This window comes from Lissotriton helveticus, chromosome 9 (genome assembly GCF_964261635.1).
Source record: "Lissotriton helveticus chromosome 9, aLisHel1.1, whole genome shotgun sequence".
Taxonomy (NCBI): domain Eukaryota; kingdom Metazoa; phylum Chordata; class Amphibia; order Caudata; family Salamandridae; genus Lissotriton; species Lissotriton helveticus.
In genome coordinates this window covers 441,455,052-441,469,425 of record NC_136070.1, presented here as the reverse complement: position 1 = coordinate 441,469,425, position 14,374 = coordinate 441,455,052, and the positions used below count along the sequence as shown (strand labels likewise).

General features: G+C 42.6%; 2 protein-coding genes across 6 annotated transcripts in view; one reads left to right on the top strand and one right to left on the bottom strand.

Annotated features, from left to right (window-relative positions):
• The window catches only part of ZFYVE21 (zinc finger FYVE-type containing 21), a 220,583-nt gene extending 208,769 nt beyond the window's left edge, over positions 1–11,814 (bottom strand). The window contains exon 1 of one of the 2 annotated variants that reach the window (XM_078660263.1): positions 11,621–11,814. In XM_078660263.1, the coding sequence (XP_078516389.1) occupies positions 11,621–11,740 (120 nt within the window). In that variant the 5' untranslated portion in view covers positions 11,741–11,814. The remainder of the gene's footprint in view (positions 1–11,620) is intronic. The other variant, XM_078660264.1, reaches the window with a different exon arrangement.
• The window catches only part of XRCC3 (X-ray repair cross complementing 3), a 143,478-nt gene continuing 137,580 nt past the window's right edge, over positions 8,477–14,374 (top strand). For 2 of the 4 annotated variants that reach the window (XM_078660262.1, XM_078660259.1), the window contains exons 1-3: positions 8,477–8,594; positions 9,341–9,476; positions 9,768–9,841. The gene's annotated coding sequence lies outside the window, so the exon portion shown is untranslated. Of the gene's footprint in view, positions 8,595–9,340; positions 9,477–9,767; positions 9,842–12,412; positions 12,549–14,374 lie in introns of those variants that run through there. The other 2 variants (XM_078660261.1, XM_078660260.1) reach the window with 2 other exon arrangements.

Sequence of the window (14,374 nt, the reverse complement as noted above, 5' to 3'; positions counted from 1 at the left end):
AAATTTTAATAAACTACAGCATTTCTGGAATGCTTACACTCCCAGCCGGGCTGAATATGATGGTTTACAATGTGTTATTTCAAGTTAACCGCAGAGAGGTGGAGGTAAATACTACTTCCAGAAATGATACACGCAGGGGGTTGATGGCATAGACTATGAAGGACGCTTTTGGTCTGAAAATATGTTAGCTGCTTGGATTTCGTTATACTTCTCCCTACCACCCTCTTTGCCCCTGTGAGATTATGGGAGCAGCAGTGGATTTCAATGCAGAAAATTCTTCTGTGATCAGCTTAATTTAAATATAAGAATGTTGTTACTCTTCGAATATGTATATTTATTGGTCCATGACATTAGCATTTGAAAGATATTTCCTCAGCCTTTATTATATCTGATGACTGTTTTCTTTAACAAATAAGTTTACAAATAAAGCACTCCACTTGGTTCTAGTTGCTTAGAACCAAATGTACTTAGAACCAAATGTAAGGTTCTCTGCACTGTTTAGAAGGAATGCTGGGGCAAAGGACTGAATGCATGCTAAAAAAGAAAAAGAAAAGAAAAAAACTCCGCATATGCTCATATAATTAACTAACGATCCTTCAGAGGCAAAAACACAGAGAAAGATTCTGGGTGTTAATGACCCCAAACTTTGTTATGCTCAAACCCTACTTTGAGATCTGAACTCAATCAAAATAAATGACTAAACTTCAGGAAAATTGGATTTCAGACTGATCTGGAGCCCATCCTGAAACATGGTTTGCAGCTGAAGAATATCAGCCATGATCTTCCACCCATTCTACTGGACTACAACTCCCCCAATGAGGCATTTATGTTATTAATTCAGCACTCCCATTTTTCAAAAACTATAAATGAATTAGGAAAGTTTACGGTAGACCATGTATTTTCTCTAAATTACGTCCATGGACTTGCAATGTTACAATTTCAGCTTCCTGAATGTGGTTTTGCACTGGCTCGATGTAACCAGGTGTAATTGAAGTATGTGCAAGTAAGTCATCATTCTGCCAGTTTATACATGTGCTGGTGGAGTTGTTGAAGAAGCCTGCCTAGATATTTATTCAGTGAAGACAGTTTGATGTTGTTGGCCTAAGCGGATTTCCCTGGAGATAGTGGTCAGAATATTTAGCTTTAGTTTTTCTGAGAAAGGAAATTGATGTGTTCTGTGTTTATTGTTCAGTCCGAACTGGAAAATGCAAAAGAAAGCTGCCTTTTCACTGCTTTCTTCGGCAATGTGGCAGGATCCAATATTGGCCCATTTTTGTTTGGCTAAAATCTGTCAGGCAGAAGACACACACTTTGCTTTATTTTTCCAGAGTTTATCGGGCTGTCCCTTCCAAATAGCTGAATGGAAGTGTAGATAGATCTTTTTGATCTTCTTGACTGGTCAAACTGAGAGGGTGGCTGATTATCAGGTTAACTACCATGAAAAGGGTTGGTGTGAGCGCAAGTGATTATATGAGCCCACGGTAGTGGGCCAAAAGAGAATGGAGGCATTTTCATTGTGATTGTGTGACTAAAGATAGGGCCTGGCATGTCTGATGGTCTCACTCATTCAGGAGAATTTACAAGCAAGCGACATGCTCATAAAGAAAAATGTTCCGGGGTTGAATGTGTGAGAAACCGCCAGGCAGGTACACCCTCCAGAGCAGAGCTCTCTGGTCATTCAGCCACAGTTAGGCGGCAGCAGAGAAAGCTAGCTTCCTGACTGTCCCCGATAGAGAAAAGGGTTCCCTTGGACGTGGAACTGAAATACCGGGAGGCCAATGCAGAAAAAACAGAGGTTGGCTGTCTAAAATCACTAGTGGCAGATTCCCCAGTATGGTCCATTCAACATCTCTGCAAATTGCCAGAATCAGCAGGAGACAGGATAGAATCATGGGAGCCCATGTGCTTTGGGCTGCAGATCAGATAATGAAGCAGCTATCATTATACGTCCTTAGACCTAGCTGGGGGAGAATAAATTAGGATGGGTTCTGCTCCTAAATCCTGCTGTGTGGGGCAGTCCCTTCTATGCTGGTAACTAGCTTGGTTGTGCGAAGGGCTTCCCATATCGATCACTAGAAAGCCCAGAGTAAATATGGGCTATTGCATAAAGAAGACATGCCACTGAATGGAGACGGAGCTGGGATTCTCCATGCCCTTGAACACAGAATAAGTCTTTAAGTGGAGCAAAGAAGAGCTGAGGCACAGCAAGCACTCAATTGCAGATGCAGATGGTCAAAATGGCAGTCCTTATACACCTCACCAAAGAATGTGCAATGGTAGTGAAAATCAAGTGTTGAATCTGGCTCCAGAACAGGAAAGGCTACAAGCACTGCATGGCTTAGTTAACGGTTTTGTGATGGCAACTGGTCCAACAGAAAATGGTGCAAATAATGATTAAGTGGCGTGCACCATCATTTCTCTGGTATTTAGTAAAATTGATCATTGTTTTATTTCCATTCTCATCATGAATGTACAATTTCATGAAGATGGAATGTGCTAGTTTAATGTGTGCATAACTAACCTAGCTTTTGACTAAGGTTAACAGGTGCATCTGCATATCTCCAGAGGAATGACTGTGGGTGCTTGCTGGTTAAGAGTATGAAGTCTAGCTAAGTAGGGTGCAACCGTGACTTCTAGTTGGATTTGCACAGGATTAAAGCATAGCTATCAGCAGAACCAGAGAGTGGATTAAAAATGCAGTTTACATGCCACACATGGCGTGGGAAGAAGAATCTCAGATTCACTGCAGGTCTCATATGTATGATGACTGGCATGTGGCTCACGTGGACGATTCTATGGGGTGACATATAGATCCTAAAGGTCCCATCAAAGTATGAGCAGTAAGGTTGTTCATGGAAGGTGTTGGACAGGCCCCACGAAGGGCTCGCTCCCTCCCCGCATGACAGGGCCCAGACATCGGCTCTCCGGGTGCTACCCGCAGAAGCAACCCGCAACCCGTCCCCCTCCGGGACGCCGGCTCCCGGATATCTCTGTGCCACGGGCCCAGGCCCACGTCAACCCCATTGCCCGGCCCAGCCGACATCTTGGACACTGCACCACGCGGCCGCGTGGCCTCGGCTCGACCCCAACCCTGGGCCTGGCCGGGCCCAGACATCCCGGCACCACCACCCATCCAGGAGGTGAACGGACCACTTGGCAGGTTAATGGGAGAAAGAAGTGTCGATGGCTCTCCCCCGCCAGGTGCCGATCGCCCCCAGCCTCCCCGGGTGCTGGCTCCACCCCCCTGCTGGGTGTCTGGACTCCCTCATCCCGGACCTCCCGACCTCCCAGTGCGAGGGTCCGGACATCAAAGGGCGCCAGACCTATAACTGAGGCAGCCCCAGAGCAGGAAGGCAGTTGTATCCTGGAGTCGAGAGACACCGAGAAGAACTCATCCTTGACGGACTGCTGGCGCTGCCGCAGCCCTGCCTTGTGAACTATCGTCCTGCCTGCTGGCGCTGCCGCGGCCCTGCCTTGTGGACTATTGTCCTGCCTGCTGGCGCTGCCGCGGCCTTCTGCACCGTTCATCCTCGTGGGACCTGCTGGCGCTGCCGCGGCCCGTTGTAACCGTCATCCTCGCTGGGACCTGCTGGCGCTGCCGCGGCCCGTTGCCACCTACGACTTCTTCGGGACCTGCTGGCGCAGCCGCGGTCTGACCCGTCCGAACGCCGAGCTCGAGGATTGTGAGCTACCACCGGTTCACCTCAGTACCTGTAGGTACCAAGACTGTCCCGCTACCCCCTTCCCCTAATAGAGACTAGAATTGAGAGGATCATCGTGTCCTGATCTCCTTGTATCGTACCACTTTACTCAAAGAATTGCCTATAAAAGGTGTTAAGCTGACCTTCGTGTGGTGTCTATCTGTGGGGGGGAAGTTACTTGTCTGTACGATCGCTGGAGACGGCCCTCACCGGAGGCCTCTCCCCTTGTGCTCGGCCGACCCTCCAGGTCCCCGTCTAACAGAAGGCACAAACAATGTGGAGATGTAATAAAGGAAGTCATGGTAAGACAAGAGCAGTACAAACTCATAAAGCATGTGTTTGTAAAGTTTTTGGATAATAATGCATATGCTGAGTCTGACTGTGACTGAAACATTAGTTGTTAGTGGACTCGGGTCTGTGTGCATTCTTGTGGGGCCTGGTGGGATCTGTGGAGGCTTATAGCCCTGTAGATATGATAATGGCATGGTGATAGATGTCTGCATATTTGACTGCTGAGCATTAATACTGGTCTGAAGGACCTGTCCATGTGGAGAAGAGGAAGAATATAGGGATCTCTTTACTGTGGGTAAAATTGTGATGGCAACTAATCACGAGGTTTGCTGTCACAGAAGAGAGAGATGGAGAGAAAACGACTGGCAGGAAGTATTAGGGAGATAAGCTTTGAGGTTCATGGGGTGGTGGGTGGTTTGTTGGTTGGTACGTACAGAACGTAGCACGGCAACTGGAGCAAATGGGAAGTTAACTGGAGGAGTGCCTTCCAGTGAGTGATGGTGCATTTACAGTTTTATATAGCACGTAATAACCTGAAAGGTATGTGGCACTTTACATTTCAACGTGTACAATATAATCTAAGACAATGAGACATAATTATACAATAGCAAGGACGAGGACAGAAAGTCAGTGGCTTTAAACAGTGATGAATAAATCCCGGGACTGAAGGGGCTTTTAAAGTATTGCAACAATATATATTAGCAGCACTTAACAGCAGATACAAAATCAGATTTGTTTTAAAGATTGGGATATACGGAGCATGTCTGCTCAGCCAAGGCAGAGACTAGATATAGTATCAAACAACCACTGAATACTCAAAAAGCCAGTGGAGAAGAAGAGTTAATAGTGAGTCATCAGAGATATTGATGGCTGAAACGTGGGAAACAAAATATCCATAGCATGAGAGAGTAGTGAAAGTATGAAAAGATGAGTCTTCAGATGCTGTTGGAATGATAGCGTTTGCTTGTGACTCCGAGTTGTACCACTGGCAGGCAAATTTCCAGAAGCAACACTTGTCTCTGCAGCTTGTCAGAACCAAACAAAAACACACTCATGGGTCTCAAGGTTACATGGTAAATGGGTGACGATGGCAAGCCACCTCTAAGGTCCTCAACCAAAATGGGTGTGGACAAATTAAGAGGAGTTCTGCCTCTGCTGGGGCGGGCGAGGGGATAAGGGTCACCTTAATACTGGTAGTTTGAGAAGATGTGCCCTATTGAAATATAGATCAAAGAGACTAAGGGTACAAATAAGACTAGTTCCCTAAAGGCTCAAACATGCTGTCCACTTAATCTACTGAAGTGTCTAGCACCAACCCAACGGAAGGCATGAGAACGAATTAAATTGCACAAGGAAGTGAAATAACCCCTGAAGATTCACAAGGCATGGCACGGCACGGCCTGAGCTATCAAGTGAATCAACAGTTGTATCCCTATTCTGGTATAATATAACAAATGAAAAGCGAGTGATGCACTGTGTGAGACATAACAACCTCCGTGTAAATATGTTGATTTGCCTTGCAGTTATCAAGACAGCTGAACCAGTCCCCTATCCATTAAGGACTAAGTTGATGAGAGAATGAATCCAGCTCACTGTTTATGGATCTTTATTATCCCACTGTGGTATAAGGCACTGTTTCTGGACCCAAAGTGAAGGCAGAGGTACAGGTTTGAGGTCCATGAATATTGTGTGACAACTGGGATGACCCTAATGACACCTTTTATCTCAAACAGCCACTATCAGCCCCCAAGCACCACCCACCCCAACCCGCCTGCCCTGTATGTCTTCTGCTGTAATGATCAGCCTTCTTTTTAGGTTGAGCCTAGGCAGCCATGTGCTGCTCTGCGGCATGCAATAGAACTCCCGCCCACACTTGTCATTGGCTTGTGTCATTGCCCTTCGTAAATACTAGCTTCTGATTCGTTAATAGGCTTGTTTGTATTTATTTGTTGTTAAGAGTTTTATATAGTGCGAACTAGACCCAAGACATCGGGTATCAGAGCGCTTTACATTAGACCAGTTTTGTTACAGATGGACACATTCATTTTTTTGTTGTTAGGCACTGTAGATTAAGTGATTTGCCAAGAATCACAGGACTAAGAGCATCGTTGACGAGACTCGTACCCGGTTCCCCAATTTCGAGGTCGACCGATTTAGCCGTAAGGCTACCTCCTACATTGTTAGTCTCTCCTTAGTACCGCCTTGTCTTCATTTGCAACCTCCCATGAGGACTGGCCATTTTATTTTAGTTGTTACACAGTACATCTTATTTAGTCTGCAAGCACTATTTTCTTGAATGAGTTTCTCCTACTGCAGGTACGACATGCTTTCCTGCATCTTCAGCGATTTCCCTTTCTAAGCAGCCCGGGACAATGGCTGCGGCTTCTTGGATTAGGTCTCGCATTTGTAAGAGTTTGACTATTGGCATTGTAAATGACAATGCCATTTATATATGTGTTAATTAGCCAAACAGATAAATAAACGGCATTGCCATTTACAATGGCAATAGCTTAAACTCTCGCAAATAGGAGACCTATTGCATTGCAAATGCTTGTTAAGAACTATTTGCTCCTCGTCTTAACCTTTCGTAACTTCGCAGGGTAAAAGGACAAATCCGTTATTATCCTACACGGGAGGAGGCACGGTTATAACAAAACCATGTGTAATGCAATAAATGGACTAGATACTATCTTCAACCTGATTTGTATACCAACAGCTCATTTCATCTTATTCTGTCAATATAGCTTGGTTGATTGCCTCAGAAAAGCTAAAGAAAAGGTAAAAAGATTAAACCGGAAGGACACCCTTACTAGTAGACCCAGTATTGACAAGAACAAATATGTGGAACAGGTTTCCTTCATTACGGAATATAATATGTACAGTGGACACATTTATAATATACTGCGCAGAAATTGGGGCCTATTGCAATCTAAAGGCTTACGACCAGGTATTGTGGCTAATAAACCAAGAGTAATCTATCGGAAAGGGAAAACATTGCGTAATATGCTATACCCGAGTCATGTCAAAGAGCCGAAAAACAAACCAGCAACCTGGCTGCCTGAGAAGCCATTAGGCTTTTATATATGTGGTAACTGTAGCATATGCAAGTTTGGAATAAATAAATGCACTAGCTTTCAGTACAACAAATCAAAAGGAATACCGTGCACTATCCTCCATCAATTGTAACACGACACACACAGTATACTTACTGCGTTGTGTATGTCAGCAAATTTATGTTGGGAGCAGCATTAGATGCTTAAAAACACGAATACAAGAACATGTGAGGGATATTAAAAACAAGGATGATCGTTCCCCAGTAGCACAACATATCTTGAGTAGTCACCCTGAGCAATCGAATATAAAACATTCCATGCTCTAGATCATGTTGAAAATGGAGCTAGAGGTGGGGACAGAATTGCACTGCTTAGACAGACTGAAGCAAGATGGATTTGCCGCTTGAGGGCTGTGACAGCTGGGCTTAATTGCCATAATGAGTTCCATCACTTTTTAAAAATTGTGGCAGTATTAATTTCCAGTTATAATTCCGCAAAGAATCTATTAGGCAACAATATGATCTCTACAGGATATAACTAGGAATAGATATAACGGGCAGTAGTAAGAGTCTGTAATCGTATCTTTTTTTACAATTTCAAACTATTTAGACACATGAGATATACAGGACACAATGGGGAGGGACCAAGATCATATACCTATGTAGCACTCACAGCATAGAGCTGAGCGTCACATGTCTTTGAGCTGCCGCCTTATGACAAGTAGCCTATGTTTGAGTTAATAAGGAATTTGTGTCGATTTTTTATCACCATAGATCTCCTTCAATCTGTGACTTGCATGTGGAAGCTGCATGTCACATGTCGATATTATTTTTTTTAACTTCAGCTGTATCGCACTGATAAGATTGAGTAAATACATTTAAGAGTCACAGGTGTTCGATATGTGATTTCTTGTCACTCTTTGGGATATTCTCCGAGAGAGGATATAGCACGTTGGATCACTTAAACATGTTCTAAGATGGCGCAATGATTTTCTGTATGTGGGAGTGGTACCCAATATGGCCTACAATTGAGCTCCGTAATTCTCGTTTTTCCACACTAGTTAACTTTTCACAATTCATATGAATTGTGCTATGATATAAAACTAACACGCACTCTGTGCACACCGCCGGTAATTATTACGAGTGGTTTAACAATGTTAAAATGATGCATGATCACGATTTACAAATTAATATGTATAAGCACCGGAATTAGGAAGAAACACGTACATGATGTCTGCTTTTAATAATATACACAATTTTGACCTTGGTGTATCTGGATCATCGCGGTATTTTTTACTTCTCTATGCATAATCGATTTAGTAAACACACTCTTAGGATGGCGGCCGTATTATGTATCACCGGCACTGGGTTCTGATACGCAGAAGAAATAGAAAATGGTGGGACAGAAAGTTACGCAATCGTCAAGCGCCACAACAACGCCACAGGTGGAGCTAGTTAATAATGGGTGAAATAAATAGAACAGAAACGCCGAGGAGAATTGTTGCACGACCGGATGACAGCCGCACACTTGGAGGGCCGTACACATTGGGGTGAGTAGGGAGAATGAATGATTGTGGCTCTGATTATTCGATTGCAAGAGTACAGACTTGTTGTGAAAGACCATGCTAACCACGCTGGCCTGTTTTGAATTTAAATCCTAAGCTGGGTTTCGGTCTCTAACGTTTGCTTTTATATGACCAGCAAACATGACAGTTGTGGTGAGTAAAGTACATGAACGAGGTCTCGGCATGGCATTGGACATATTAATGCGCAGTCACAAGAAACTCTGTTCCGTTAACGATATATGTAATAATGGGCGTGTACATCAACCAATTGTATTGTATGTGGTTTTTAACAACCGTGTGCGCGTAAATTTACGGAAATGCCATATTTGATAAATATATCGCATTTGGAATATCCATAGAGGGCACTAAATACGTTGCTCTTCGACAATATGTGTAAAAATTGATGTGCACGCTAACGGGCTGTAGTCTTTATGGTTGGGGTCCTTAACAACCAGAGCGTTTAGGATTACGAAATGCTACTGCTAAACAAACGCAATACATTTTGTTATGAGCACATGTCGGCACATTTGTATGAATGACAGGACTTTATAATATTGAGATACATGTGCAAAACACATGCATTTAATTCTCTGTAGTATTTAAAAACACGTGCATTTAATTCTCTGTAGTATTTTAAGGGGCATTGTCCCGCAATGTAAAGACCTTTTCGTTTCATGTAGAGTAATGATCAAATCGCTACTGATATATATCCTATTCGTGTTTCTGTCTAGAATTTCACTAATGGACCACACTATGGTCGTCAAGCTACTCCGACACTGAGATATCAGAAGTACAATTCAGTGATTGACCAGAAAGGAATCTGTTTCTGTTCTATCAACACTCTCTCTATATGTTCATGTTCACAAAGTAAGTAGTGCGAATGAAACAGTCTGAATTAATATGACATTGTAGATTGAGAGTTAAACTCAATAGAGCTCCTGAAGATGGCTGTTTCGACAGCCTTTATTCAAATATACCTAACCATGGTATATATACAAAAGGTTTTGACATGAACAAAAATTAGGATACTCCAATGAAATTCAGCAGCAGCTGATGTAGATGATTACAATAAAATAAGTCAATAGTACTTAGATGAGATCTTCTTTGGACATGATTATCAGGAATTATTCATATGACTCTATACACTGTTTATTTTAGATATATGTATGTGACCATCATTGAGAATACTGGAAGATTGACGCGCATCTTTCTGTTACAACATCACAAAAAAGGTATGATAAATTTACTACTCGTATATCAGTAAATAGAACAAGATGAGGAGAGTAATACACTGATAAGCAGGTTATCATAACTTATGAACCCCGTGAATTTAGTAATGATATAGTGGCCATCAATATTGGACCTGAGATATTTCTATGTGTAATCCAGTGTGATCACAAAAAAAGATGCTTATGTGTAAGAACAATATCCAAGCTATATTGGCAGAATAAGATGAAATGAGCTGTTGGCATACAAATCAGGTTGAAGATAGTATCTAGTCCATTTATTGCATTACACATGGTTTTGTTATAACTGTGTCTCCTCCCGTGTAGGATAAGAATGGGTTGTCGTATTAATCAATGTACTCTATAAATGATGAACTAATGTGATAGTTCGGTTACTTTCAATTACTGGATGTTATATGGTCTCTCTCAAAATGTTCTTTCCTCCCGTATAGAATCATTCTGAGGATGCCATGTGGAATATGGCTTCTTTCTCTCCCTGTTTTTCTTATACACTGGACTGATGTTATGATTGTACATAAGCAGACAAAAATGCATTTATAATAACGGATAAGGATAGGCTTTTCTATGGTAATTTTTAAATAAAACTCAAGATTGATACAAACTGTGAAACTTTAGAAAGAGATAAATGTTTGCGTTTTTAATTTTAAATATAATGTGTGTAACAGTGAGTATTTTTATAAATTGCTTCTAGCCCTGAAGAAGTCCCTGGTGGGATGAAACGCATTGGCAACATGCAATCCTGTCATGTTTTAACTAATTTTTTGAAAAATAAAGAATGAATTGATCGACAATCAAGTTGTTGAAATTGCTTATCCTTAAAAAGTTATCTTGTTATTATTGTTATATTTTTAATATAAGATATCATAACACTTTTTATTTGACTTTGGATATAAGGAATCTGGTGCTGGATCATTTTGTGTGTTACAGTGATAAGTGAGCTTTTGATCGCTAAATTGGGGATTTTTAAGGATCAAATCCCAGATGCCATGCACAGATAAAAGCAACAAATATAAAGGCAGAATAAAGTAGTGATTAGGAGTGCTGGTCTTGGATAGCTCTGACCCTTGCTTTGGTGTGTTGTAAAAGGACAAATCCCTCTGTGGAAGGCCGTTTTCCAAACAAATACATAATGTATGGGCATACTGTTACCACGGTATTCCCTTCTGTAGTACTATCATCGGACTGAACCATTTATTCGCTGTCGGCCATTAATGGCAGCATTTTATAGTTTTCCCCTTATATTGGAAAGGCTCTCGATAAATGACACCCTCTTTACTATGATGACACACAGCTTGTAACCAAAATCTTGCTGCTCCTTAAAAGAGACCATAGGAAGAGGAGATCAGTTCACTAAGTGATTCTTAACTGTTCGAAACAGCAAGATATTCCTTTTCAACACTTTTAAATGCAAGAAAGCGAAACAGCCATTAATTAGCCCATTCTGGTTTGCCATGATGACATGGTAATGCACAAATAGTGCTTCTGAAAATGCATCAGCCCTACTACTTGTATTACACGACCAAATGTGAGCTATTGTTAGACGGTAGTTAGGCTTAGATTGAACTAGCTCTCTAAGCCACAATTAGCATTTGCCCTACACGAGAAACAATTACTTTTTACCCAAAATGTTTGACTACTTGCGCACTCACTCAATATTAGATAGACGAAAGGTTGGTCACACTGTAACTCCACCAACAGCAAGGGTCTCCACAGTGAGATGCGTGCACTCGTCTGCAAACAGCACAGCTAGGTATCTACACTAACCTCTTTGTCAGGTACCCAAGGCGGCTCTTCCAGGCAGAAGGGGCTGCGGTGCGCGCTGCTCTCAGGAACCATGCGCAGCCCGCTAGGTGAACGGACAAGCTTTTTCCCATCGGAAGACATCTTTTCACCGCCCTCTTACCATCCCCGTGGCCACCCGTCGGTCCCAGCCAATGGCGTACATGCTCGACACCATGAGGGCGGGTCTCGAACTACTATTGGCTGTGGTTTCGACAATCGCAAAACATTGTGCTGAGACCGATAACTTCTGGCTAAACATTGAAAGGAGGGTCTGTCCCGTCAGAGATCAGCCAGTCTCCGTTTTTGCTCTGCCGTGAATCAGCCAATCCGTTGATCTGTCCCGTCGAGGTTCATCCAATCATATTTTACTTCAACACCAATGTTGCGATGATCGTATCTCGTGGCAACTGGGTAAACCAATTAAACATCAGGATTAAATGGGTTGAGGTGACCATAAACATAAAGCCTAACCCAAATTCCGAACCCCACCTCCCCTCAAATTCATTGGAGAGATGTCTCTACGAAGGGTTATCTGCTGACGCAACCCTACATCCTCTCTTGGATACAAGGAAACGCGTGGTTTATCTTTTACAATACACTTAAAGTGGATAAAATAAATGATACACAATTACCGAATATCAATATTGGTGGCTGTATTGATTAGCCTGCCCTACCAGTGCCTGGTTAATCTCATAGACAACAAGCATGTTTCAATATGGCTGCTACATACCGACGTCCATCGTTCAATCGTATGAGATTCCTGGAAAAGGGTCATTAGGGCGGGTCTTCAGACTACCGTGTTATGTTCGTAGTCCGTTCTCTGATTAACTCTACGTCAGAAAGGCGGGAATTACAATAGAAACGAAGACGAGCCACAAGACACAAACAGCTGATGACACGCACGCAGGAGGTAATATTCAGTACAGCCCCGCATTCGGGTGATCGATATCTCTTAAAGAAGTCCGGTCTGCAGCGGGTAACCCGGGACACACCGCAGTAGCTTCCAGGCTGAGAGCCTCGGCACATAGCTGCCAAGGTTTCAAATTGCTATGTGTGACGTTTTCATAATTTCAATGTAATGATGTGTGACATTTTAACGGCTATGAGTGACACATTCTTGCAAGCAAAATAAAGCCACAATCCAAGGTGATCAAGTCTGGGCTAAGTCTAACTTTAGGAAATCTGGTAGCCTGTAAGCGGTGTGTACATGGGACCTCTCAGCTATTTGGGTGTGAACAACATAAGGGGGGACATCAGCGTCAGTGAAAGACAGTCATTATGTTGTGGGGGGCAGGAGCATTAGAACCACGTTAAATATATGCTCTTGATTGACTTTCCTGTGGTGCCCGCCATAACAAAATATTTAGGATCCTGCACCCTGCCTGGTTCGATGGGGGCATGCACCTAGAAAGAACCTCAGCAACACATGCAGAGCACTAAGCAACCAGACACAGAGGTACAAGGTGTGTAGAGTAGTACTATAAGCTACATTGTAGGACGATGTCTAGGGTTAAAACAAACATAGGGTTAGTGATACAGTACATATTACACTCTGATCAAGGCTTAGTGTAAAGATTTATAGTTCACGTGTGGTTAAGGTTTGAATTTGTTACAGAAGAGTCTGTTGTAGATCGCCCACCATGGTGGGTAAAATAGTGATAATTAAAACATCTGTTTGGAGCCTCATTGTGATGGATTCTCAGAAAATTGCCTTCTGAGTAACGGTGTCCTGGAATGACAAGGTTCCCTCGCACAGAGCTGCTCCATCAAAAGACACCCGGCCGAAAATGCCACCTACCACATGTTTTTTCCTCCGCACATAACTCCATTTGGTGTGCTTTGACTCTACTGTCCGAGGTGCTAGCTCTTGATAAATACACTACGTGGACTAAAGTAAACCCAGAAATAAGGACGAAAACACACAAGCACTGCATTTAGATCTACACGAACAGCATCCACTCATGTAGATATGGGGTGGAGAAAAACATTGCATGATAGTTCATAATAGAATATCTTAGGTCCCTACTATGACGTAATAAGCCACCGGTGTTCCAGCATGAGACAGTTATTGTCAAGCAATTGGTGTGCCATTTGCTGCTTCGATTTCACCACATGTTACAAAAAACAGTGGTCCCTACTCTTAGACACAATGGTATACTGAGCTAATAATCACACACCTGAAAAGTGTTATGCCTTTTGTCCAGTCGGACAAGGAATTTATTTAACAATTTTCTTAATAAAAACTGAATGAACACATTAATAACAAGTGGGCACAGCCGTGACCCACAACATTCAGACAAAACAACGAACAGAATTGTAAAAAGGAGCAAAACAAAAATTATGTCTGTGTACTTGTAGTCAGTGTTACAGACAAAGATTATTGTAAACACACCTTTGCATTTCACAATATTTTGAATGTCATATTGCATACGGGGGTTTTTTGGTCGACGACGTTTCGATGCCTAAGTAAAATAAAGGGCATCATCATCAGGACATAAATATAGTCATTGTTGTCTTTAAATATTACACTGCCTTTTTATGCAATTGCGTATCAATTCAGGCAATTCAACGGGTCAGCAGATAACGTGAACAATGGAGAAATCGGTACTGCCGTTTCCAGCGTGGAAAGTCGTCTGGATTTGGAGCATAATAGCTCGATATGCAGAAGTTGGCGGCGCAGTGGCGGACGGTGGGGTTCTGGTGTTTCACCACAGGCCTCCGAGGACTTACTTACAC